Source organism: Protomyctophum bolini (assembly GCF_963924005.1).
Source record: "Protomyctophum bolini genome assembly, chromosome: 21".
Taxonomy (NCBI): domain Eukaryota; kingdom Metazoa; phylum Chordata; class Actinopteri; order Myctophiformes; family Myctophidae; genus Protomyctophum; species Protomyctophum bolini.
The window spans coordinates 23,286,338-23,314,060 of NC_137882.1; the positions used below are offsets into that span (position 1 = coordinate 23,286,338).

At 44.1% G+C, this 27,723-nt stretch overlaps 3 protein-coding genes across 4 annotated transcripts; all 3 read left to right on the plus strand.

Annotated features, from left to right (window-relative positions):
- Window positions 1-8,932: 8,932 nt before the first annotated feature.
- pdia4 (protein disulfide isomerase family A, member 4) lies at window positions 8,933-21,655 on the plus strand. Of its 2 annotated transcripts, none has more exons than XM_080793689.1 (10): window positions 8,933-9,200; window positions 9,817-10,018; window positions 10,573-10,778; window positions 13,062-13,200; window positions 14,740-14,945; window positions 16,350-16,508; window positions 17,967-18,118; window positions 18,831-18,987; window positions 19,828-20,061; window positions 20,826-21,655. In XM_080793689.1, the coding sequence occupies exons 1-10, from the start codon at window positions 9,122-9,124 to the stop codon at window positions 21,239-21,241; spliced, it is 1,950 nt and encodes a 649-aa protein (XP_080649815.1). In that variant the 5' UTR covers window positions 8,933-9,121; the 3' UTR covers window positions 21,242-21,655. The 2 variants fall into 2 exon arrangements, with proteins under 2 accessions (XP_080649815.1, XP_080649816.1); XM_080793690.1 differs by having other exon boundaries at window positions 17,967-18,112; window positions 20,826-21,654.
- Window positions 21,656-23,070: 1,415 nt separating this feature from the next.
- Window positions 23,071-24,915, plus strand: LOC308336432 (putative lipid scramblase CLPTM1; the record flags this gene model as incomplete). The annotated part of the gene is made up of 1 exon (XM_080793795.1): window positions 23,071-24,915. One exon carries the CDS (start codon window positions 23,071-23,073, stop codon window positions 24,913-24,915), a length of 1,845 nt encoding a protein of 614 aa, XP_080649921.1.
- Window positions 24,916-26,325: 1,410 nt separating this feature from the next.
- On the plus strand, window positions 26,326-27,138 carry LOC308336433 (proteasome subunit beta type-5-like; the record flags this gene model as incomplete). Its single annotated transcript, XM_080793796.1, has 1 exon — window positions 26,326-27,138. One exon carries the CDS (start codon window positions 26,326-26,328, stop codon window positions 27,136-27,138), a length of 813 nt encoding a protein of 270 aa, XP_080649922.1.
- Between the last annotated feature and the right edge of the window lie 585 nt (window positions 27,139-27,723).

Here is a 27,723-nt window from a genome sequence, read left to right on the forward strand (position 1 = left end):
GTAACTTAACGTCTCTCCCTCCCCTCCCTCACTACATTACAAACGACGTCCTTTTTGTCCCTCGAGGCGCACCGTAGGTTGCTAGCGTCATAGTACACAAAATGGCGGCCTCCATGGAGGCTACATGACAACAACAGCAATAGCAAGGATGCTAGCACTTGTACTAAACAAGATAACAAATGCACCGCAGGTCGCGAACGCAGTGCTACAGTGGACAAAAATAAATAAAACAGAAATGGCGGCCTCCATGGTGACTCCATAATAGCATCATTAGCAAAGCTGCTATATACTGACACTAGTAATGTAAACTATAACCCCGTCTTTTAGACTGATAATACGAATGATCAAATACAATAACCATAAAAAAATAAAATAAAAAATAAATTCAATAGATAAACAAAGTAGAATTATTACGGTGTTTATGTGCATTCCAAGCATTAAAGGGATAAAGTTAGTCTTAGTAGTAGCTTTCGCCAGATCCCTTTCACACAAACATTACCTTCTTTTTAAAGTTGAGCGTGAATTTGTCATCGTTGTATCCATGTAGTAATGATAGTGGAGGGTGTGCAGACAGAGTAATGACCACGGGGAGAAAGCAAGTCTGTGATCATTGTTCAGGGTGTATGTCCCGGCCAGCTAGTCTTCTGCAGGCTCCCCATCGGCTGTAACAGTCGGTGCTGCCGCGGATGCTATTTTCTTTTGATAGAATTCTTCGGCTGCTTCAGGAGAGTTGAGAGAGTACCGGATCCCGTCCAATGTTATTGTGAATCTGGCCGGGTGATATAGACTGTAATCGAGGCCCGGGAGACGGCGTTTAGCTTCGCGCAACTTGGTCTTAATCGGGCCATACGTTGCGCGAAGTTTTGTAATCACTTGGGGCACGTCTGGATGAATAAACACTGGAGAGCCGTTGTAGCGTAGGCTGCCTTGTCTTCTGGACAGCTGCAGGATCTTTTCCTTGTCAGAGAAATAGTGTAGACGTAGTATCATGATGCGAGGTCTGTCCTTCTTATCATTTGACTTTGCCCCTAGTCTGTGACAGCGGTCAACAACGATGGGGTTCTGGAAGTTCTCAGCACCGAGCACCGTAGGGAAGAAGTTGGCTGCGAACCCAACCGGGTCACCTGCTTCAGAATTTTCAGCTATGTTGAATAAAATTAGGTTCTGTCTACGGCTTCTGCATTCTAAATCTAAACATTTCTCCTGTAAGACTTTGTTCTCCTTTGCCATCGAGCCCAGTGAATGTTCCAGTACAGCAACACGGTCCATAGTATCACTCAGAGATCTCCCCATGTCTGACTGCTCCGAAGCTAACTCTGTGTGCTTGGAAGACAGCGAGGTGAGGTCTTGTGCTATTTCCGAGCGAATGGAGGCATATTCTGCTTTTGCCTCTTCACGGAGTGCTGTGATATCGTTTTTGATTTCTTGCCGTATGGTTGCTATTTCAGTTTTTATCTCACGGAGCCCTGCCTCCCGAGACGATTGCAGCTCCGCTCTCAGCATGGCGAGGGAGAGAGGTTGCTTGTCGGGGTCCATTGCGCCGGGAGGGTTTGTCTCGGTTGTAGTTTTAGGAAGCTGCGATTTAGTTGACCTCAGTTCCATATACTTATTTGTACTTTAACTAGTTGCACGTGTAGTTTGACATAAAAGTGGCAGTTTTGGTCAAATCAAACTTGAATAAATGATAAAACTTAGACGGAGCACTTAATCATGCGACTACTCCATCTGGGCGGAAGCGGAAGTCTCTTCACAGGTCAACCTTTTATAGATAATATAGCAACATACACAACATGGCAGAGTGCCATGACAACGTCTGGCCCTCCTGACACATTATTGATGATGTGTTGAGTTTCATGTAAAGCACGTCAAATCCCCTTGTCATTGAAATGGGCTTGCTATTCAAATAAACCTGCCACACTTAGCTTTTTTGCCATCATCGAGTTAAATGACACCTCTGGTGTGGTTGGTATGCCTATACTACTCGCTGATGCAGAAAGCATGCAAGTCTTCAAGAAAGTATTATTTTGGATTTGCAAGATAGTTTCATAACTTCAGTCTTGGGTTTGCCTGTTCTGTTCACCATAACCTTCATCTAGAATAACTCACGTTATGACCATAGCAATAGGTCAGGTCAGGCAGATCCTGCTCGTTAGCTCTGGAAGCAACTACTCTAGTGCAGTGGTTCCCAAACCTTTTCATGTCAAGGACCCCCAAGGACCCCCAAATTGACACTAATTATCCCACGGACCTCCATTTGAAAAGACATGCCAGGGACCCCCATAAGAGAAGCGTTTTACGGCTCAAGCAGTGATTCTCAACCAGTTTAGGACCCCCAGTTTAATGGCATTTCTATCTCTGAGACCCCAATTTATATTGTAAAATCATAAGATAATTGAACTGAACCAAATGGACCTGTATAGGGGTCCATTTGGTTCCATTTGTACACTCAGAGTTACAGACCCATAATGGTCCATTTGTTTCCAAACTATATCATTTAGCCATGGGTACCACCTGGAACTCCCTCAAGGACCCCTGGGGGTCCCCGGACCCCACTTTGGGAACCACTGATCCAGCGCTTGCAACATGAACATTAAGGAGAGGGTATAAATTCCAGGATGGTATCTGTCGCCGGATGGCCCCCACAGACTCTATACGTCACTGACTGCTGCCCTCTGCTGGCAGAGCAGATTCACTGCCCTCTGCCAACATCCAGTCGGCCAGAGTCCTGCACCCACACCACACTATACTTCTGTATATGGTTCTCAAACATTTTTTAATTGGTTTGTTATATTTCAAGGACTACCTAATTGATATTAGGCCACAGACGCCCATATAATGACGATATATGCAAATGAATGTAAGGTTCCATTTTGCTACCACTATCATATATTTAACTGCAGGGACCCCCTGGAACCACATCAAGGACCACGTTGAGAACCAATGCTGTATAGGCTATGGGATTGTATAGACTATAGTTACGGTCTGCCAGGCTATGGGATTGTATAGACTATAGTTACGGTCTGCCAGCGATGTTACTACCTTTTTCTTTTTCATTCAAGTATAGTGTTGTTTTTGTCAGCATATTTTTAGTTTTAGTCCTATAGTCTCTTGAATAGTTTTCATTTAGTTTCAGTCACATTTTAGTCACCCGGAATGTTTTAGTCTAGTTTCTAAGATTTTAGTCGACTAAATCTACAGTTGATTTAGTAGTCGAACAAAATGTATTTTGGCGGTCCTTGATGCCGTCGTAATGACAGTTTTTTTGTGCAACCCAGATTTGGCACAAACAACTAAGGGACTAAATTATTTTCGATCCTATGCCACTAAAATGTGGAACACCCTACCAACAGTCATTAAGACATGCAAATCCCTTGACTCCTTCAAAACCGTGCTCAAAGGGCACCTACGGACGGCTGCAATTCGAACCTCATGGCCCTCGTAAAATCTGAATCCTTTTCCCCCTCACTGTATATGTTTCTTTTCCCTTTTTACTTTATGATGAATTCCTGTTCTGTTTTTTGGCTATATAGAAGTGTCTATTTGTACGAAATGTTTTGATGAATTGAACAAGGTGGACCCTCTTGTAAACAAGTGTAATGCTTTATTGGGTCGTCCACTCACAGTTAACAGTCTTTGTATTGAGTTTGTGCTTGAAATGTACTGTAATTCTGGTTCTCACCTCTCCTAATTCTTGTTTGGACTATTATGTCTATAGACTGACACCACAGCGTGTATTCAGGGCGGAGTCACCACCCCCAGGGTAAGTTGTGATTTGCTCTCGTTCACTGCAGGTGGAACTGAATTTTAAAACATACTTATTTTGTATTTAATTTGTTGTGTGACAAACTGACTCAAGCAGACATGGGGTATGCATATTTATTTAGCATATTATAGGTCCACTGATAACAGGTTTTAAGTTGGGATAACGTAAACAATAAATCTTACATATAGTACACTTCAGGAGCGATCATTTCAGCTTTTGCACACTTTTACAGTAATGAATATAGGCACACTTTTTTTTTCATGAATGGAAAACAAACTATGTACGGTATGTTGAACAATAATAATGTTATAATCAGTTTTCTCTACCATGAGTATTCAATAAACAACATACAGCTGAATTATTTAAATATGTTGATAGTGTAGTGATAGTGACATATTACACACAGGTCTGAAAAAAGCTCCTCTGTTTTCAGAGCCGCTTGAAGCATGGCAGTTTCCCAGCTTTGTGGATGTAGAGCAAAGGATAAAGAACCCCCGACAGCCTGGATAATATATATGTGGTTAAAGTTGCAACTGGGCTGCGACGGGCCAGTAGTTGACACAGAATAAAGGGAAGATAGCTCATTATAGTCAGTACCATTACTACCAAGCTGATGAGAATAATCCTAAAAGCCCTTCTCTTCATGTCTTTGCCACTGTCCCTCTGTCCTTCTCCTGGTCCACTGTCCCTCTGTCCTTCTCCTGGTCCACTGTCCCTCTGTCCTTCTCCTGGTCCACTGTCCCTCTGTCCTTCTCCTGGTCCAGGCTGTTTCAGAGCTCTGAGCACCGAGAGGCAGCAGAAAGACACCACAGCAATGCACACAATGCTAAAGCCCAGAAAGATGTAATACACCATGTCACGTGACAAGAAATAAAACAAGCTGAGTGCAATCACCATCAGCCAGACAACGCAGCAACAGGCCACCCTGTACCGGAGAGCTTTGTACCTGAGAAACACCACAGGGTGAACCACCGCTATGTAACGCTCCACACAGACACAACACTGGAACGATGGGACAGAGAACCAGAAAAACACAATGTAAGTAAAGATTGAAACCTTGAACAAAATAATGTTGAGTGTGAAGACCCATGCAAAGAAAAGGACACAGGGCAGGACAGAAATGATCACAGTTGCAGTCAGGTTGAGATAAAAGAATTCGCAGGCGATCGTCCCACCAGCTCCACTCAGTATCAGCCACAGAGCGTAGAGGTTGCTGGGGAGAACCAGGATGAGGCTGATAGCCAGATCGGTGGTGGTGGAGACTAGTGGAGACAGAATGGAGGAGTCTGTGCCATTTTCCAGGGTGTCGTTCATCTTCAGGCTCTGTGTGTGTCCTGCAGCTGGTTCAGAAGAGACAGACATAATGGTTGGATTTGTGTGCAGTTTTCTAAATAACAATGACAAAACTAAGCATTTTAAACAAACAACTATATATTCTATTGAACAATGAACAAAGTGATCTCACGTTTTGGATGTCGGAAGAGTGTCTCAGATCTCTGAGTTGTGGTGAAGTGAAGACTCTTCTTCAGTCACTGGGTTCCTGATGGCTGTATCCTTCACATCCTACTCTCCCCTTTACCACCTCTAACCATGCCCTTCCCTGCCTCTCCTATAGAGTGTATTGCTTGTTGTACAGCTGCACAAATGAACACATTATAATACCGTAGTTATTCCATGGAAATCTATCTTCATTACACAAACTGTGCCCTCATTTGGATAACCTTGGGCAACAACGCTGTGGTGATAATTTGTGTACAGTAGATTTACACAGCAGAGTTGTGTACAGCAGATCTACAAGCTCACATCGTGTCACTTTGTGCCACACTGCAAGCTTTATTACATCTGCAATTTTATTTTACATTAAAAAGCAGAAAGCCTTCAAATGTAGCGTGTGTGTGAGCAGTTTGCCATGCAGGTTTTGTGTTTTTGATTGATTGATTGAAATATTTATTAACAGTTTTTACAGAATTACATTACATTTCAAGCACAAACTCAATACAAAGACTGTTAACTGTGAGTGGACGACCCAATTAAGCATTACACTTGTTTACAAGAGGGTCCACCATGTTCAATTCATCAAAAACATTTAGAGACGTACAAATATACACTTCAATAAAAGAACAGAACAGGAATTCATCATAATGGAAAATAAACATATACAGTGAGGGAAAAGGGGGGGGGGGGGTCAGAGTGCCATGGCAACGTCTGGCCTTCCTGACACATTATTGATGATGTGTTGAGTTTCATGTAAAGCACGTCAAATCCCCTTGTCATTGAAATGGGCTTGCTATTCAAATAAACCTGCCACACTTTGCTTTTTTGCCATCCTCGAGTTAAATGACACCTCTGGTGTGGTTGGTATGCCTATACTACTCGCTGATGCAGAAAGCATGCAAGTCTTCAAGAAAGTATTATTTTGGATTTGCAAGATAGTTTCATAACTTCAGTCTTGGGTTTGCCTGTTCTGTTCACCATAACCTTCATCTAGAATAACTCACGTTATGACCATAGCAATAGGTCAGGTCAGGCAGATCCTGCTCGTTAGCTCTGGAAGCAACTACTCTAGTGCAGTGGTTCCCAAACCTTTTCATGTCAAGGACCCCCAAGGACCCCCAAATTGACACTAATTATCCCACGGACCTCCATTTGAAAAGACATGCCAGGGACCCCCATAAGAGAAGAGTTTTACGGCTCTAGCAGTGATTCTCAACCAGTTTAGGACCCCCAGTTTAATGGCATTTCTATCTCTGAGACCCCAATTTATATTGTACAATCATAGATAATTGAACTGAACCAAATGGACCTGTAGGGGTCCATTTGGTTCCATTTGTACACTCAGAGTTACAGACCCATAATGGTCCATTTGTTTCCAAACTATCATTTAGCCATGGGTACCACCTGGAACTCCCTCAAGGACCCCTGGGGGTCCCCGGACCCCACTTTGGGAACCACTGATCCAGCGCTTGCAACATGAACATTAAGGAGAGGGTATAAATTCCAGGATGGTATCTGTCGCCGGATGGCCCCCACAGACTCTATACGTCACTGACTGCTGCCCTCTGCTGGCAGAGCAGATTCACTGCCCTCTGCCAACATCCAGTCGTCCAGAGTCCTGCACCCACACCACACTATACTTCTGTATGGTTCTCAAACGTTTGTTATATTTCAAGGACTACCTAATTGATATTAGGCCACAGACGCCCATATAATGACGGTATGCAAATGACTGTAAGTGTAAGGTTCCATTTTGCTACCACTATCATACATTTAACTGCAGGGACCCCCTGGAACCACATCAAGGACCCCTGGGGTCCCCCCTACCAATGCCACGTTGAGAACCAATGCTGTATAGGCTATGGGATTGTATAGACTATAGTTACGGTCTGCCAGGCTATGGGATTGTATAGACTATATAGTTACGGTCTGCCAGCGAAGTTACTACCTTTTTCTTTTTCATTCAAGTAGTGTTGTTTTTGTCAGCATATTTTTAGTTTTAGTCCTAGTCTCTTGAATAGTTTTCATTTAGTTTCAGTCACATTTTAGTCACCTGGAATGTTTTAGTCTAGTTTTTGTCGACTAAATGTCATAAGATTTTAGTCGACTAAATCTACGGTTGATTTAGTCGAACAAAATATTTTAGCGGTCCTTGATGCCGTCGTAATGACAGTTTTTTGTGCAACCCAGATTTGGCACAAACAACTAAGGGACTAAATTATTTTCGATCCTATGCCACTAAAATGTGGAACGCCCTACCAGCAGTCATTAAGACATGCAAATCCCTTGACTCCTTCAAAACCGTGCTCAAAGGGCACCTACGGACGGCTGCAATTCGAACCTCATGGCCCTCGTAAAATCTGAATCCTTTTCCCCCTCACTGTATATGTTTCTTTTCCCTTTTTACTTTATGATGAATTCCTGTTCTGTTTTTTGGCTATATAGAAGTGTCTATTTGTACGAAATGTTTTGATGAATTGAACAAGGTGGACCCTCTTGTAAACAAGTGTAATGCTTTATTGGGTCGTCCACTCACAGTTAACAGTCTTTGTATTGCGTTTGTGCTTGAAATGTACTGTAATTCTGTAAACTGTTAATAAATATTTCAATCAATCAATCAACACTTTTCTCTCAGATAAAACATATCTGCAAACTATGGCCTCCAGCAGCTCCACCCATAGAGCAGATACAAATAATAATACATTTTATTTACAACACACTTTACATTTGAAGCAAATCTCAAAGTGCTAAAATCTCTCTCTCTCTCTCTCTCTCTCTCTCTCTCTCTCTCTCTCTCTCTCTCTCTCTCTCTTTCTGACTGTATGATTCTGTTCATAGAAAAGAAGGAGAGAGAGAGAAAGAGAAGAGACAGAGAAATGTCAATATTTACATTCAGAAGGATATATTCTGTTGTGTGTGTTTGGTTGAAGTGTTTCCTATAGGAGGACGGTGAGACAATGTCACTCTCACTCCTTCAGCAAGTCAAATACTGGAGGAGATCTTGCATTGCTGAAGGATATAAGGACCAGACCGGTCTAAGGCTAAGAAGTAAGAACCAGACCGGTCTAAGGCTATATATAAGGACCAGACCGGTGGGGCAGACTGCTGAGACAGGACAGTCACAGCCAGGGCAAGTCAACTGTAACTGGGTCAAAAATAATTGAATGGGTTCAAAAGATACATATTACTGCAGATAAAGAAAGAAAATAAAATAGTTATTACCACGTTAAAAATGTGGCATTTGCTGTTGTTGTCATCTTTGTAAAAGTTTAGTCAAATCTTTTTTTGTTGGAAAAACACATTTTTGAACATGTTTGAAATATTTATTTTAGAAAGTGTTGTTTTATGTTATTTCATTGTCTTACTACTACCCTGAAATCTTGAATAAACAAAAGTGTGAAGAACAAAAATAAAACGGAAAGAAATAAACATTTAGGGTGAGAGAAATTAATAATTTGAGTCATTCTGACACACACACGCGCGCGCGCGCGCGCACACACACACACACGCATGCACACACGCTTATCGCTCCAATCAGCCTTCAATGACACGACCAGGAACTAACAGAATCGTCCAATGGCACGCTCCAACGTATGAGAATCAGGAATTGAGTGGCGAGCCGTGATTGGATGACAGCCGATGGCGAAGACCAATAGGACGGTGGCAAGTCAGACAAGTTGCAGAGGATCCGGATTCCTGTCCTGATGTGATTTCACTTTATATGAAAGAAAGACACATCACACACGGCCACCACACACACACACACACACACACACACCACCAGTATTAAGTAGTCTATCGCACTGATCAGTATTTACACTGATGATCATTGATCAGAAGTATTATTAGATAATTTGGAACATCATGAAGAAGGTTACACTGCTGCTCGTTGTGATGCTTGGTGTGGTGCATTTCGCGTCTGTCATCAGATGTGAGGATGGTGGTAAGTTTATTGTTTATGAATTATGAGTTTTATTATGCCTCCCTGGACATGCTTTGTTATTGAAACGGTGCTGTTATTAATTAGCAGCACGTTGTCGCTGTGTCGTCACTGGTGTGTAGTGTGTGCGCGTCTCAAGGTCTCGAGCCTCTCCCTTGCACATGCAGTGAGTGAACCGACTGCACACACACACACTCACACACACACACACCTGCAGTGCATTAAAAGCTTGCTATTACGCTAGTCCTGTTAGCAATAGCATGTTAACCAATAACTACAGTGCTGTGGTTCAACAACTGACTGTTGTCAGTAGGGCTATACTGTCACTTCATTGAACTCTTCTGAGAGGATGCAAATTGTAACCAATTGGACCCTTCCATTGCCAAAGGTGTTACAACGGTGGCCCAGCCACAACATTGATGGTGCTTTACACTATACTTGTATTATAGGATAATTCAGAATTCCTATGTACTGTACACTATATGATGTTGTGAAACTGATCAAAATAAACCTTCTTGTGGGCTCTCTAGTTGAGTTGGCATTCAAACATTGTCATTGGCCATTTCCTTCATTTACTAGTAGAAAGATGCAATTGATTATTACTTGTGTCGTGTGTCAGGATTTGCGGAGGAAGGTGAACTGACCGATGACGACAGTGATGATGATGAGGAGGAGTATGACGAGGGTGATGATAGTACAGATGAAGATGAAGATAGTACAGAGGTGAAGGAGGAGAACGGAGTGCTGGTTTTGACAAACGGAAACTTTGAAACATTCATGGAGGGAAAGGACACGGTGCTGGTTGAGTTCTACGCTCCATGGTGTGTTGGTTTGTCTTCCCTTTATCTGGAGAGAATGGCTTCAACTTTTTCATCTGTTTGTGTTTGTGCTGTTTTGGTCTGTGAATCTGTTTTATTTGGGCTGAGCATTTAATCACTTTACCCCTGGCAAGTGGCAACCCAAAATTATTAAAGAAAAAAAAAACATTTCAACAAACTCACAACACTGCTTTTAGAACTGGCATATTTGAATAACCAAAGTATATAAAAAGGCCTTTACAAGGTTCAACATAAACAAAGGAGAGTTTGTGAATTGTAGTTTATAAATTGCAATAGAGGGGTATGTGTGTGATGTCATCATCATTCACGGGGAAGTTATGCAGGAACAGCTACTGAGAGTGTACAAAGTACACTTCAACATGAAGCCGGGAACCTTCCGGTTCCAAGGCGGCTGCTCCACCTCCTGAAACAAACAAATTAGTGTTCTCCTCCAATGTGATGCCTGCCATTTGCAACACACACACACACACACACACACACACACACACACACGTTTTCTCTTCCCAGGTGTGGTCACTGTTCTGTTCTCTTCCCAGGTGTGGTCACTGCAAGCAGTTTGCCCCTGAGTACGAGAAGATTGCTCAGGCTCTGAAGGAGAACGAACCGGCCATACCCGTGGCCAAGGTGGACGTCACCAAGGCCAGCGACCTGGGGACGCGCTTCGAGGTCTCGGGCTATCCCACCTTCAAGATCCTGAAGAAGGGAGAGCCTGTGGACTATGATGGAGAGAGGACAGAAAAGGGTAGGAGGCTAGCGCTGCCCACAAATCACAATGCTTGTGTCACACTAGACTAGAGGTTACCATGCAGGGGTCCACCTGGAACTGAAAACCGGCTCCAAAATGGAGGCTATGCGCGTGACGACATGATCGTACCCGTAAGTTATGCGGGAACGAACGCCTACTGAGTGGCAAAGAACTACTTTCTGGCCTTGACAGCCCATACTGTACATCCAAACAGAAGAGTCCCATCTCATTGCATTAAACAGCATTTTGACCTGAGATCAGATTCTAAAAATAAATGTCTTCTAAATCCTGACGGTTTTCTGAAAAAGCTATGTTTCTATGTCAGTCACACCAAAAGGGGTTCCCGCCCAAAATGGGTTAAACGACGCTAAACTCGATTTGACACTCACTTTATGCACGTGCATGCCCTCTATATTGACTTGCTACTCGGGTATGGGTCAGAACAATTATAATTGCCGCAGCTCTCGGGTAAGTGTATCTGAAATGGATTTAGCCATGTGGACCCATGAGGACCTCCATTAGCTTTATTTCCCTATTGGACTCTTTAATCTTGGGTTTTGAAATTACTCATGTGTGTGTGTAATTACGCTCTGAAAGCCATATTTATTGTCTGTTCTTGCTTATTGAATGAGCCACATCATTAACAGCCGATTTGAAACGCAGCCAGCGTGAACCCCATTTAGCGAGGTGAAACGCAGTCAATCTACATAGAGACGAGTATAGTGAGCTGAGCAAAAGCCACGTGTGTGTGTGTGTGTGTGTGTGTGTGTGTGTGTGTGTGTGTGTGTGTGTGTGTGTGTGTGTGTGTGTGTGTGTGTGTGTGTGTGTGTGTGTGTGTGTGTGTGTGTGTGTGTGTGTGTGTGTGTGTGTGTGTGTGTGTGTGTGTGTGTGTGTGTGTGTGTGTGTGTGTGTGTGTGTGTGTGTGTGTGTGTGTGTGTGTGTGTGTGTGTGTGTGTGTGTGTGTGTGTGTGTGTGTGTGTGTGTGTGTGGGGAGCACTTTTGTGGTAATTATGGGCAAGGATGGTAAAGAGACTTTCTGCACCACAGAAAGCACTCCTCAAAATGCATGCAACCAGGACAGGCATGTCTCAATGTAGCACGGCCTGTGAGTGACTGACTAAGGCCTGCCTCCTCTGCTCCGCCGTGTCATCGTATTCAAGACACTGAATATTGACTGCAATGGTTTTCTTTATCTTACTGTTATTTGTTGAGGGTCGCTAGCCCCTCCTATATACAGGTTTAATGTTTGTCTTGTCTAGACAAACATTAAAAAACGCCATTGACAACGGACAGAGTTTAATGTTTGTTTTTGTCTGTCACTGAGCTAATCGGTATATGATGTTATGATATCGCGATGATGTAAGATGATAAGGGTTGGTAAAGCACCCCTCACTTCACAAGGGTGTGATTTTTGAGGGGTGCTCATCACCTAATCAACATGAGTTGGACTTTAATATATTAGCGCCCCTCACTTCACACAGGTGTGATTTAAAAGGTTATGTCACTATATTCTGACGGTAATCATTGCTATAGAGTGTTTGTTCAGTAACCGGAGTTTAACCGGTTTCTCCAGCTCTTTAATAAATAGAAAATGCATTTTTTTAGGTTGGTGACAAAATTCAAGCCAATCAGGAGAGGGTAGCCATTTATCAGCTTATTTTTGTTCCAATTTCGTCTGATTTCTTTGTGTCATCACTTATAGCCGGGGGGCCAGCACCAAAGATTTGAGAGGACCTGTGTCCTGCATTTAGCTGTACGCTAAATGCAAATGCCTGACTTATTAACCATGCTGCGGTCTTTAGACAACATTGAGTCAGATAACAGATTGACTTTGGAGAAAATGTAAACAAACATGAAATCTAAAAATCACACCCGTGTGAAGTGAGGGGCGCTAATATGTTAAAGTGATGTAATGGTGATGTAAAACAACAAAAGGTGCCAACACAAACGCCATTAACAATAAAGAGACAATATGACATGAGTTACATTATGATGTAAATTTTCCCTTCATTGTCAATGGAGTTTACAAAACAAACATTGAACTAAAGACAAACTGGAAAATGGTCTATGTTTATGAAGGACACATGTGTGAAGTGAATAGACAGTGACATGTAGGCTGTTGGCACTGGTATCTGGTATGGACATTAAAAAGATAAAAAGAAAGTCAACTCTGTCAGTATGTTTTCACTGACCGTGTATGCTCCAGCCATCATGGCTCTTGGGTCCATCGAGTTTCTCTTCATCGCCATTGTTAACGTTGTAACTGCCTGTCTGTTGCAGCCATTGTGGCTCGGGTCAAAGAGGTGGCTCATCCGGACTGGAAGCCCCCTCCTGAGGCCACGCTGGTTCTGACCACGGACAACTTTGACGAGATCGTCAACAACGCTGACATCATCCTGGTGGAGTTCTACGCCCCATGGTCAGTCCTCCTCTCTTGAAATACCAGCTCTACTATTGGCAGCAGTGCTATGGATAAGGGGTCATTACCCCTTTATCCATAATTTGTGGATAAGGGCTCAGGACAGATGGGACTTTTGGGGGACGGGTCAGGATAAATGATGGACTTGAAATGGTTCTTCATCAACCCATTTCTACCTGAGGCAAGCCCAAACCACACCAAAGGGTTGCGTTGGGACAAAATGGTTTTTAAGGTAAACCAACACCAATGCAACTCATTGAGTTGCATTGGTGTGGTAACTGAAAATATTTATTGAAGAAAAAAAGTGTGTTGCTATATGGTTATGGTATATACTGTACATAGCAGCAACAACAACCCTAAAAGGGCTTCCCGGATTGAAAGGTATAGTGTATATAGGGGTTCCCGGTCTAAATGGGTTAACATTTAGATTCAAAAAATGTCTTTATACATCCTGATGTTTCTATGTCAGTCATTCTTCGATTTTTCAAAAAATAGCAGACCTACAAGCTCGAGCTTGTAGATCTGCTGTTTTTCAATAGTTAAAGCGTAATGCTAACACCAAAAGGGGTTCCCACCCAAGATGGGTTAATAATAATGGTCCTGGTCTGCTGGACAGCAGGAACAAATCCACAGTACAGCTAATAAATAACATTTCACATGGAAAAACAATCAATCCCTAGTCAGCCATTTCACCAGAGCCAGTATTGCAGATGTGGTGCTCCCTGCTTTTAAAAGTAAAGTGGGCAAAGGCTCATTCATTTATATAGGAGCCACACAGTGGAATAGCCTGGAATCCAGTGTTAAACTGACCTCCAATTTGAGGACATTTTATACCGAGGACTTAAAAATGGCTACTGGAAAATAAAGGGTCATCTTAGACTAGAGGGATGGATAGGGACGTAATTGTTGTGTACTGTTATGTATTTGTGATGTATTTTAAAGTATTGTTCCGTTCAGTGTGAGAGGACCTCAGTGGAAATAAGTCTTTGGACTTTACTGGCAATGTGGTTTGGCAATCTAAATGTAAAAGAAAGAAGCAAGCTGCAGCGAATAGTAAACCTAGCCTCAAAAATAATTGGGAAGAGACGGCAACAATTAGGCTGTATCTACAAGGAGGTACTTCGTAAAAAAGCTATCAAGATAGCAAACGACCCCTCTTTTCCACTCTGCAGGGAGTTCCAACTACTTCCCTCTGGTAGACGGTACAAAGTACCAAGAGCTAACCGTAACATTTTTTAAAATTCTTTCATACCAAATGCCATTAAGGCACTAAATGATGTTTTCCAATGTACCTGCCACTGTTGTCCTGCACTTTTTTGCCATGAGAAAATAATTGTGTTAAGTGTTGTTGCTGTTGTTGTAACCGTTTGTTTTTTACTGTTTGAGACCGAAGACGAATTTCCACACGTGGACAATAAATGAAACTAACTAACTGTGTAATCCTTGAATCGCTGATAATAATGTTGTATTATGATTGCTTTTCTAAATAAATCAAATCAAAACCTAACTCTATGTAACTGTTGTGAATCCTCGTTCCAGGTGTGGCCACTGCAAAAGCCTGGCTCCGGAGTACGAGAAGGCGGCGAAGGACCTGAGCCAGCGCTCTCCGCCCATCCCCCTGGCCAAGGTGGACGCCACCGCGGAGCCGGAGCTCGGCGCGCGCTTCGAGGTCTCCGGTTATCCCACGCTCAAGATCTTCAGGAAGGGCAGGATGTTCGACTACAACGGTCCCCGACAGAGGGAAGGTAGGTCTCTGTAGGGTAATAATAATAATAACGGAGGGAAGGTAGGTCTCTGTAGGGTTGTAGTCGAGATGCCTGTTATTGTACCGAAAGGACTACATCACCGACGTTCAACCCTATTATTGTACCTAAAGGACTACATCACCCATGTTCAACCCATCTTCAGTAACCCATTCTGACCTGAGATCAGATTCTAAAAATCTCTTCTACATCCTGACAGTTTTCTGAAAAAGCTATGTTTCTATGGCAGTCTATGAGCTTGTAGATCTGCTATTTTTCAATAGCTAAAGCATAACATAATGCTAACACCAAAAGGGGTTCCCACCCCAAAATGGGTTAATTCACGTACAAGGAATTTAAGCATTTATACTTACAATTTACACTCACAACATTTAACTCTTAAGTTATCGTAGTCTTGATAACTTAGTTTCACAAAGTCAAACTAAGTTAAAGCTGCAGTCATAACTTCTCACGTTCTGTTCATTATGAGAACCCTGGGTGAGTTTTACTGTTGAACTATTACATGGACAACACATTTAAGTTGTTTCCCTTCATGCAGTACCTCGTGGCAACCAGTAGGTGTCCTCCCCGGACCACAGGATGTTAATGTCTCATAGAATAGCAGGGTTGACCACCTCCTCCAACCACTGCAGTTGTGTTACAATTTACAATTTAGGCATTTAGCAGACGCTCTTAATCCAGAGCGACTTACATTAAGCAAGAACAAAAAAGTGTTGATTTTATTTTATTTACATACTCATCATACAGATTGGTTAATAACAACAACACATCAGTCAAAACTAAAGCTATACAAGCACATGAATATGATTCTTCTACGATCCTTTTTTTTCATTAATTCCCTGGGGTATACAACATTTATACAGTACTAGGCATGCTTATGTGATTTCTAGTTTGGAAGACCAAATTCCAGTTTTCACCGGAGGAGGAAAATAAATAAATAAAAAAATCTCCAAAATGGGTTAATAACACAGGCAGACTCTTTACATACTATACTAGAGCATGTCTGAAATAAGTGTCAGAGCTGAAATCGACATGTAAATAAATGCTTAAACATGTAGCTAGGTGTAATGTTAGAGACCACAGAAGTGGTTTTCTCAACTCGCTGTTTCTCTGCAAGACATTACTCTATAAGCCATATCTCCAAAACTGGTGGGTCAAACTGAACAACCAATATGTCAATTTGAAGCTATGATGCCCTGCTTTCATATGAAAATTCAAAAAAATCTAATGGCAGTCCCTCAGTCAAATTTTGTCACATATTACGTACCGTGCCGTACCTGCGCAAGTGCACAAACGTTTTTGGTACCACGTGCAACGAGCATGACACCACTGCCACAGTCCTAGCTCATCCATGTACTGCCCCTCTCTCTCTCTCTCTGTCTGTAGGTATCGTGGAGCACATGGGCGAGCAGGCCGCGCCTCCGTCCACGCCGGTCCAGGCCGTCAAGCAGGTGACGGAGCTGATGAAGGACGGAGACGACGCCGTCATCCTGGGCGTGTTCTCCAGCGAGACGGACGCCGCCTACGAGACCTACATGGAGGCCTGTAAGACCTACTCTGAGCTCTGAGTCTCTTAACCCATTTAGACCTCTAATGGAGGCCTGTAAGACCTACTCTGAGCTGAGTCTCTTAACCCATTTAGGACTGAGGTCGATTAAAAAAAAAACATTTTTCTGAAAACCCCATGTTTCCATGTCAGTGGTCCTCAACCTTTTTCATGTCAAGGACCCCCAGAATTATCTCTATTGGGCCACGGACCCCCTTCTGAAAATATGTAGTTTCAGGGACCCCCCCAGAAGCAAATACTTTAGTTAAAAATGTTCGCTCTGAAATATATATTCAAAGATTTGCGCCTTTTCAAAAATAGCAGACCTACAAGCTAGTAGATCTGCTATTTTTCAATCGCTAAAGTTGAACAGAATGCTTGAAACACCAAGAGGGGTTCCCGCCCAGAATGGGTTAACCCATTTAGACCTCTCAATCCGTTTCTATGTCCTGGTACTATGGTAATTCATGTCAAGGACCCCCATCTGAAAATATGTTGTTCCAGGGACCGCCCAGAGGCAAACATTTGAGTTAAAAACGTTCGCTCTTTAAGAATATATATATTCAAAGATTTGTTTTCATTGTGGTCAGGTCCTACGTATTAAAAAAGATATATTTTAAAATTACGTCTCAAATTGGGTCTCAATATGGCTTGGTCATATGGACATCAAATATCACTATTCTTTTACCAAATGCCTCAATATCAATATTTTTGACGAATTGTGACAAGTCTAAAATATGGCTCAAATTAAAGTAGGAAAATACAACAACTTCCACAATTTTGCAATATCTCAAATCCCAGACAATATCTTTTCTCACATCACAATGTTTACACTATAACGATATATTGCCACATCCCTACCTAGACATTTTAAATTTCTTGTCTTGTGGGGATATTTTGTTTCGGTGTCATTAGTTTATTGGCTGATGAAATGACTATCCACCACGACATAATTTAAACCACAAATCATTGCATTACAGCGGTAATGATTTCACGCAATTTGACTGGTGGGAAGGCAAGTTTCAGTAATGTAATAAATCCACACACACTCATTTCAATTTATTTATTTGAATCCATAAACTACAATTAATTTTACAAGGAAACAAATATAACGGGTTTGACAGTTCATGTTCACTTAAGGATACACATGGCACCTCCTCCTCCACACAGACAAACTGCCTATAACAGCCGAAACAGAACAGTATTTGGCAAGTTGTTTGGCTTTGCTTTTTGATATGCCTAAATCCCCCTTCTCATTTAGTTTGCATGAAATTCACTGGGCACGGTCTCTCTTTCTCCTCTCTCTACTCTGTCTCTCTTTCTCTCTCTCTCTCTCCCCCCCACACACACACACGCATACACACAACAATCATCTGTAAGGCAATGTTTACGGCCTTTAGAAAACTAAGTTGACATGTCTTCATGGTATCGACCTTACTGTTGTTGCTGTCTGCCAGGTAACAACCTACGAGAGGACTTCCATTTCCTCCACACCTTCAGCTCCGACGTGGCCAAACTGCTGAAAGCCTCGTCTGGGCAGGTCGTCATGGTCCAGCCTGAAAAGTTCCGCTCCAAATATGAGCCGGCATCACACACATTTACTGTCAAGGTTTGTCTCCAAATATGAGCCGGCATCACACACATTTACTGTCAAGGTTTGTTTTTAACTAATTTGCTGGCATGTTAACCCATTTAGACCTGAGGACGATTCTAAAAAAAGGTTTTCTGAAAAACCTATATTTCTATCAGTGGTTTTCAAACTATTTCATGTCAAGGACCCCAAAGATTGTATGTAATTGGCCACGACCCCCATCTGAATATGTTGTTCCATTTTTGCCCAATGTTCGCCTTACTGGCAAGCCCAGAAAAGGGACTCAATGGTTCCAAGTGATTAAAAGGGTTCATTGCTTTTGGCAATACTTTAATAAAAGTTAATGTTTATTAATGGACAAAATAATTAATGAGTCGTTCGGTAATTAATATAAAGCTTTATTAAGAACTTAAATGGCAAGCTTTATGAATTGAAACCCTAGGAAAGCAAGGCTTTCTGGAGTCAAAACCTTGAAATGGCATAGCCTACTGTATCATCATCATCATCATCATACTATATTTCTGACAATGTCTGAATGTCTGTGTGTCACTGTAACTGCCGTAGCTCCTCACTGCCTGAACACATTAATGATTAATAATGAATTTATTAGTGAATAAAAAATGCGAAAACGCACCCAGGACCCCCCGCGGCAAGTATTTCACAACGGGTAAGGGCTAGTTTGAGAAACAAAATCTAACCGAGTTTTTCTTCATTTGTTGTCTATACACAGGACTCCACGGCAGTGTCCGAAGTGCAGGACTTTGTTAAGAAGAACATCCTGCCTCTGGTCGGCCACAGGAAGCAGAGCAACGACGCCAAGCGCTACACCAAGAGGCCGCTGGTGGTCGTGTACTACGGCGTGGACTTCAGCTTTGACTTCAAGAAAGGTCAGTTAACGTTGAACTTCCAAAAGATGCTTTTCCATTTACCATTCTCAACACGGTCGCCATTTTTTCGCCATCATTATTTTGAGGGCGCTAACTAAATTGCTGATGAGGATTTTTACAAAACCTATAATGTATACGGTATGTCATACATTGAAGACGAGAAGACTACCTACAAGGACATGGTCTCAACCTTTTCAATTCCAAGGACCCCCAGTTTGTTATGCCACGTACCTATCCTGTTTATTGATATGCCACGTACCTAGCCTGTTTATTGATATGCCACGTACCTAGCCTGTTTATCAGACTGAAGCTTTCTTGAAGCTGGATCCAGGCTACCACGTACCTCCATTTGATACATCCTAGTAAGCCTTGCCGAGCCATGTGGCCGATAGAGCAGGAGCATATCTCTGTTTCTGTAGTGTGAGCCGTGAGGCAGCTTGATGTACATGTACGCCCCTTGGATGTCACATGATGTGTGACATGTATGTTGGTGTGTTGGATGTTAGTATGTCACAGGGATTTACCCCGAAATCCAACTCTGTGCCAAGCAAGGAGACATTGGGTCCCATTTTTAGTCTTTGGTATGACCCGACCAGGGATTGAAACCCCAATCTTATGGTGGACACTCTGCTGAGCCACTGAGCTGGTATGATTTATCTCTGGGACCCTAATCTATTCTACACTGTATAATCCTCAGTATCTGAGAGTTATGATACACTCTCAGAGTTACGGACCCGAAAGGGTCCATTTGGACCCAAACGTTTTATATCGAGGGTACAAGGCCATTTATATTTCAATAATACTTTTTTTTTAATCACTTTGTCCTGTTTGAATTCATAGCGACTCAGTTCTGGAGGACCAAGGTGCTAGAGGTGGCCAAAGACTTCCCTGAATACACGTTTGCCATCGCTGATGAGGAAGACTATTCGGACGAGCTGAAGGGCCTGGGGCTGAGTGACAGTGGCGAGGACGTCAACGTAGGCATCATTGACCAGGAAGGGAAGAAGTACGCCATGAAACCCGAGGAATTTGACTCCGACGTGCTCGGGGACTTTGTCATGGCCTTCAAGAAAGGTGTGTTCTAAAAACTATCTGATCTGCAAGCTTGCGGCACTGCAGTGCTGAGCGATGTGAGCTTGTAGATGTTTTTTTTGTATATCTTATTGAGAAATGTCACTTATAATGACATGGCCCAAATGGGGACAGCGTGCATGTCCCTATTCTGGGCCATGTCATAATATGCGAACATTCAGCAAAAATAGCCGGCCTACAAGTTCCTAACCGTAAGCTTGTAGATGGGCTTACGGTAGTAATGCATCTTTTTAGACTGCATCACAAGATAAACAAGTTTCTTCTTTCAGAAATACATTTTACTCTCAATGGTCTCGCACATTCCTATCTTCATGACTGGCTGCCTAAATATGTCAAAAAACCGCCCCCTAAGGTCTTCCACTGCTGGCCTGCTCACTTAAAACTAAAAAATACGGGGAAGCAGCTTTTTGCTTCTATGGGCCAACGGCATGGAACAAACTCCCACTGTACCTTCGACAGGCAGCCTCTGTAGACATTTTTAAAGCACAGCTCAAGTCTCACTTCTACACCCTTGCTTTTAATATATATTTTATTTTTTGTTATTCATGTCCTCACTGTATTGCATTACTGCTTGTTTTTTATGTTTATGCCTTGCTTTTCTTTTCTTTTCTTTTTTCTCCATTGCTCTGTAAAGCACTTTGAGCTGCATTTCATGTCATGAAAGGTGCTATACAAATAATGTTTTATTATTATTATTATTACTTACTGTCTGTCTGTCTGTCTGTCTGTCTGCCTCCTTGCCACAGGCAAAGTCTCTCCCATCATCAAGTCCCAGCCCGTACCCAAGAGCAACAAGGGACCAGTGAAGGTGGTGGTAGGTAAGACCTTCAATGACATCGTCATGGACCCCAAGAAGGACGTCTTGATCGAGTTCTACGCCCCCTGGTGTGGCCACTGTAAGCAGCTGGAGCCAGACTACCTGGCCCTGGGTAAGATGTACAAAGGTGAGAAAAACATTGTCATCGCCAAGATGGACGCCACGGCGAACGACATCCCGCACGACGGCTACAAAGCCGAGGGCTTCCCCACGATATACCTCGCGCCTAGCGACGGCAAGCAGAGCCCGGTCAAATTCGAGGGCGGCGACAGAACGTTAGAGGCCTTTAGCAAGTTCTTGGAAAAGCACGCCACAAAGCTCTCACAGAAGAAAGAGGAACTTTGAGAATCGATGTCTCACAGAGTAGTAGCTAAGAACTGTTCTTCATGCTGGTTGCAGAGTCTTCTGGGGAAGATGGAGGGGAGTGGAGGATACAAGTGTTACTGAGTTACTGTCATTACAGTGTTTAAATCATTATTGTTTCTGGTCATGCCAAGAGATTCTGCATTCTTCCATTTCTAAAAGCATGTTAGCACTATGTTTGAGATTTCTAAGGTCTTTTTAAATAAAATGTAAACAAAAACCTATGGTGTGTTGGGTGTGAACTTGTTACAAGCTAGTAGGGCTTTTGGCATAATAGAATTGTCATTATGCAACTTGTAATTACCACCACCAAGTAAAGTCAGCATTACTTACTTCTGTCAAATGTTAAGAGGTGATGGTATATAATTATCAACATGCTGTGATGGAAAACATTTGTTTTCAATGGCAAAGAATGTGTTTGGGTAATGTATTTTCTTTTAAGTTCTGAGTATTGGGTTCCCAGAACTCTGGGTTTGTACCACCTCAGAGAAGGTCCTACATTAGGTTCCAATTGTGGTTATTTCAGACGGAATGCAATGACAAACATCCGTTAGCCTAGTCTATTAATACAGTTTGGCGCAAATAAGGCCCCATCACACACGTTTAACCCATTCCACAGGAACGCACCCAGGTGCCGGCCCGATTCCGGCGAGCCGCCCCGTGTCCGAAACGGTTGAGAAATGACAGAGTTACCGTGTGGGGGTCCCTCTACTGTACTGGCACACCTGAAATCATATATATACAGTTAATATGTGCGTGTTTGTGTGTGTTGTGCACAGGTGGTGAAAAACAACCATGCTGTTTTCGTGCTCTGACGCACTCACCCACCCAGCCAGCCACACACACACACACACACACACAGCTCCTCAAAATAAATTGTACATTGTCTACTGTCTAACCTTAACAAAACCTTTTACCAAATCTGTGCCTTTATACTTCAGCATGAAATACACAAATGCAACCACACACAAGAGCCTAACCTTTTGCTGCTAAAGTTTAGCATACATTTTGCTAAATTTGAGTGGTGCAACCACTCCAAGGAACAGCAATGTCCGTGTTCACCTGCCTTCATGTGACGTTAACACACCCATGCACCTGTGAGCACCAGTATATGACTATTAGTACCAGTAGGGGTGCTGTTGTGCCAGAGAGAGATAGTTCTGCACTTTGGCTGCTATATCCGGTGCATTTACGTCCATGTGACGTCCATTAATATGCATTGTCCTGTCCAAATAAACAAAGTAAATGGAAAAAATGTTGCCTTTTAGGTTGTCAATTTTAGCATTTTTCAATATGTTCCATGCACCACTGGGATTTCTTAGGACGATATGTTGTTACTAACATTATTTATGAAAAAAAGACCGTTCAACGCATTTCTGTTGTTGTGGGGAATTTCTCAAAATGCCTGCACTAAAAGTTAACAGCACAAGCTGGAATCGCCTACATGGACCAGCCCTCGCCCCGAGTCCCCTGCCCAGGGAAGAGTGCCACCTAAGTCCCTCCGACACACTTCTCTCTCACACCTCGGTTTTTGCGACTTGCCCGCCGGAGCGACCCACGAGCCCGAAGTTTGAAACTCCATATTTGGGCAGAATTATTTTGAATGAAGGTGTCTGGGTCCGTGGACACTGATATGTCCATTCAATGCAGTTCTTGAGCCATATAGAATTCCATATTTGTACATTTGTATGGCATGTGAAACTCCATATTTGGGCAGAATCCGTCATGTGTTTGTGTTACAGTGTTACGTTCACGATATGCTGACATATAAATGTGCCGTGCCAGTGAACAAGCCTGTGTGGACGAGCAAGATGGAGGACCAGGGAAACGGAGAAACTCGAGCCCTTATGAGAAACGGTGAGGCAAATCGAAGTGTTGCAGCAGCAGCGGATGGCCTAGCCGTGCAGGACGGTACTGGAAACGGACGGCAGCAGCGGCAAGCACCTAGTGCATGGGACGTCCTCAGAATCATCATAATCGTATGGGCAATGTTTAACTTGCTCCTCAAAAAGCCATCCACTCCGCCCGCCCCGGCAGGAACCTCAGTGTCTCGCAGCCTCAATCTTTTCGACCCGGGCACCCCAATGGAGATGTATATCTATATGTCCCCGGATGAGGTCTTCGCTGACTTCGACAACAAAGAGTCCCTGTTCTGGTTCCAGAAAGGCCTGGTCTATGGAGACTGGACCTCGGGGGAGAACGGGGATGGCTGCTATGAACACTACCAAGAGATTGACATGCCAGAGACGGTGAAGAACAATGGTTCTCTTTACATGCATGTCTTTTTCACTAAAAGTGGATTCCACCCAGACCCCAAACAAGAGGGCTTGTATAATAGACTGGCAACAGTACATGTATCACGAATGATGAATAAATACAAGCAAAGAACATTTCTGAAGACCAAGAATCTGCTCACAGGAGAGACGGAAGCAGATCCCGAAATGGCCAAGCGCGCAGAGAGCCATGGTTCTGTAGAGACCATCTCTCACTGGCACCCCAACCTCACCATCAACATGGTGGATGACCACTCAATGTGGGTGAAGGGTCGGGTCCCCCCACAGATTGACCAACATGTTAAGTTTGAGGGCGAAAGCGGAAACTACTTCCCCATTGTGTACTTCAACGATTACTGGAACCTCCAGAAGGACCACTATCCCATCAATGGCACCCTGAAGAATCTGCCACTGCGCGTCTCCTTCTGCCCTCAGTCCCTGTGGCGCTGGCAGCTGTATGTTGGCCTCACTAGCCCCTCTGCGTGGGGCAGTATTGGCCTGGAGCTATCCGAACAGTCGGAAGAGGACCAGGACACCATCAAGGTAACCCTGTTGGACACCAACGCCTACCTCTTGGGACTGACCATGGTCGTCTCACTTGCGCACACCGTCTTCGAGTTCCTGGCCTTTAAAAGTGACATCCAGTTCTGGAACAGCCGTCAGTCTCTGGTGGGCCTGTCGGTGCGCTCCATCGTGGTCGGCGTGTTCCAGTCCCTGGTGGTGCTGCTCTACGTCATGGACAACCAGACCAACTTCATGGTCCAGTTCAGCGTCTTCGTCGGCCTCCTCATAGACGCCTGGAAGATCACCAAGGTCATGGACGTGAAGCTGGACCGAGAGAACAAAATCGCAGGCGTGGTCCCGCGGCTGGTGTTCAAAGACAAGTCCACGTATGTTCAGTCTTCGACGAAGGTCTACGACGACATGGCCTTCAGATACCTGTCGTGGATGCTGTTCCCTCTGTTCGGCTGCTACGGGGTCTACACGTTGTTCTACGTGGAGCAGAAGGGCTGGTACTCGTGGGTGCTCGGGATGCTCTATAGCTTCATGCTGACCTTCGGTTTCATCACGATGACGCCGCAGCTGTTCATCAACTACAAGATGAAGTCGGTGGCTCACCTCCCGTGGAGGATGCTCACCTACAAGGCGCTCAACACCTTCATCGATGACCTCTTTGCCTTCGTCATCAAGACGCCGCTGATGTACAGGATCGGATGCCTCCGAGACGACGTGGTGTTCTTCGTCTACGTGTACCAGTGGTGGATCTACGGCGTCGACCCCGACAGGATCAATGAGTTTGGAGTAGACTCCAAGGGCAACAGAGCACAGGGAGACCCTGCAGCCGTCACAGACAAAGCCCAGGAGGAAAAGAAGAAGGATTAACAAAGACCCCACACACTGTAGCGCCCTCCTGTGGCCTCGCGCTTGGGGCAAAGAGGACTTGTGTATAAGCCAAGCACGCTTAAAGTTTAGAGTCATTGTTTATCTTCCATAAAACACTGCTCCAAAAAGTTTGGAAAAAAAAGTTTGAATTCTTTGAGTTTATAGAGGGCTAGTGACTCCTACCCTAAATCTGATTAAAATTATCCAAATACACAAAAAAAATGACAATGAAGTGAGGGGTGACCGAGAGAGAGAGTTATAGTCAAAAGAGGGTACAGCCAATCACAATTTGCGTCCTCACCTCCGTGTCTTCACTGTTTGTGTTTACACAATACAAATACTCAAAGCTGGCCATTCATTGTCAATGGTTTGTGTTAAGACAATGTTTGTACCTTGAAGCAGGGAGGGGCGCCTCAAAAATCACACTAATGTGAAGTGAGCGGCGCTCTTATCATCATACATCATATTCTGTCCTCAGCCAATCAAATCATCGCTATGGGGTGCACACACACATTGCTCGGCCAATCAAATCATCGCTATGGCTACACACTAGTCTCCCGTGGCCAGACTGTTGCCTCTTTCAATTTTCAAATGCTTCCGTCACACAGTCTGGAGCAACGGAAGCTCTATCAAGAGTACGCGATAAAGCGGAAGTGGAGACTCCTCCCCACTTCGTTTCGTCTTTACTCTTTAATTCATGAATTCATCCTAAAATAAATAGAAATCATCTAAGCACGTTGCTCCCATGTGGATCTTGGACTTCCATGTGGCCAGCCTGTGGTCATTCATTTATGATGTATCTCGACTTCCTTGTGGCCAGCCATATCTGTGACGTATGATGATAAGAGCGCCCCTCACTTCACACACAGGTGTGATTATTATTTTTTAAATGGAAAAAGAAAATAATTAAAAAAGTGGAGGTACAAGACAGGGTCTATAGTAACGGCATGGCTTCCCTCTGGATCTCTGTCATGCATCCGTTCTATGTCGATGTCATCAATTACATCAGTAGGCCTGTTATGACGTCGCCAGTACCGTATGACCTCGGGCATCTCCATATTTGGGCAAGCCTGCCTGCAGAAGGGGTGTCATCATCATCATCTTCTTCAACCGTTTATCCGTAGTTGGGTCGTGGGGGCAACAGCTCCACCAGAGTGCTCCAGACTTCCCTCTTCAGAGCAACATTAGTGACTTCCTCCTGGGGGATTCCGGGACGTTCCAAGGCCAGTGAGTCGATGTGTTTCCTCCAACTGCGCCTTGGTCTGCCCCGCGGTCTCCTCAGAAGGGGTGTGACTATGGAAACGTGAACTACTGATGTCACTGTCTGATGATGACGTTACGCCACATCACGCCGCATGTAATCTAATATATACATACATGTTGCTCGACATGTCCGCTACACTTTGCAGGATGGCGCTCGCTAGCGTGTTGAGGAACGATTACGCAGATTCGGTCAACAGGCTGTCTGGATTCGACAACGGACCCGAGAAGATTGAAGTAAGAGCCGCACTCGGAGAAGATCTCGGCTTTGCGGTTAACGCTTCGCTCAACTTGTCAGATGAAAGAATCAAGATAGAGTTTAACCACGGGACCACCACGCTGGCATTCAAGTTCAGGCATGGCGAGAAGCTCGGTGTCATCATAGCCGTAGACTCCAGGGCAACCGCCGGCTCCTACATCGCCTCTCAGACGGTGAAGAAGGTGATCGAAATCAACCCCTACCTTCTGGGAACCATGGCCGGAGGCGCCGCAGACTGTAGCTTCTGGGAGCGCAACCTGGCTCGCCACTGTCGCATCTACGAGCTTCGCAACAAGGAGCGCATCTCTGTGGCGGCGGCGTCCAAGTTACTGGCCAACATGGTCTACCAGTACAAAGGCATGGGCCTCAGCATGGGAACCATGGTCTGTGGCTGGGACAAGAGAGGGCCAGGGTTGTACTATGTGGACTCGGACGGCACCCGGGTGTGCGGCGACAGGTTCGCCGTGGGCTCGGGCTCCCTGTACGCCTACAGCGTGTTAGACAGCGGCCTCAAAGACGACATGGAGGTGGACGAAGCATGCGAGCTGGGCCGCCGCGCCATCTACCAGGCCACGTACCGTGACGCGTACAGCGGCGGGCAGGTCAACCTGTACCATGTCCACAGCGACGGCTGGACCAGGATCTCCCAGGAGGATGTCCTCATGTTGCACCAGCGGTACAAGGAGAAGGCGGAACAGGCTTAGAGGGGTTTATGACTCCTAATGAAATGGAGGGCATCTCTGGAATCATTCTGTTATCACATCAAATAGTTATTTAGCAGCAACTGCTGTCCCTGCTGGGCCTCAACTACAGAAGCTGGCTTGGGCCTTCTGCTCAAGCCTCCAGCTAGTTGATGAGGGCTAAAGTCTAACTAATGTAATAGCACATACAAATATGTTGGGTATATGGTTGTCATAGGGTTAAGACATTCCCAGCAACAGTATACCTCCAGCTTGGGTTTATTTTTTTGAGGGGTGCTAGCCCCTCCTATGCCCAGCTTTGTGTGTCTGTGCGTACCGCAGATTGTGATGATTTGATTGGCTGAGCACGGAATGTGATGTATGATGATGAGAGCGCCCCTTAGTTCACACAAGTATGATTTTATTTTAATGTGTGGGTGGTGTGGAAGCTTTGTGGGTGGTGTGGAACCTTTGTGTGTGCGTCTGTGCATGCGTGCACGTGAGTGTGTTTTTTACATCCGAGGGTCTCTGGTCTACCAATAATAGTATTCTAACAAAAGCTTTCACTATCTCCAAATATGTCTTGCCATAACCATCATTACAATCTCC

Excerpts from the sequence above, each read along its gene's own strand:
- pdia4 (XM_080793689.1), top strand. The coding sequence starts at position 9,122 with ATGAAGAAGGTTACACTGCTGCTCGTTGTGATGCTTGGTGTGGTGCAT. Across the intron at positions 10,779-13,061 it reads TGGAGAGAGGACAGAAAAGG|CCATTGTGGCTCGGGTCAAA; the intron begins GTAGGAGGCTAG and ends TGTCTGTTGCAG. Across the intron at positions 14,946-16,349 it reads CGGTCCCCGACAGAGGGAAG|GTATCGTGGAGCACATGGGC; the intron begins GTAGGTCTCTGT and ends CTCTGTCTGTAG.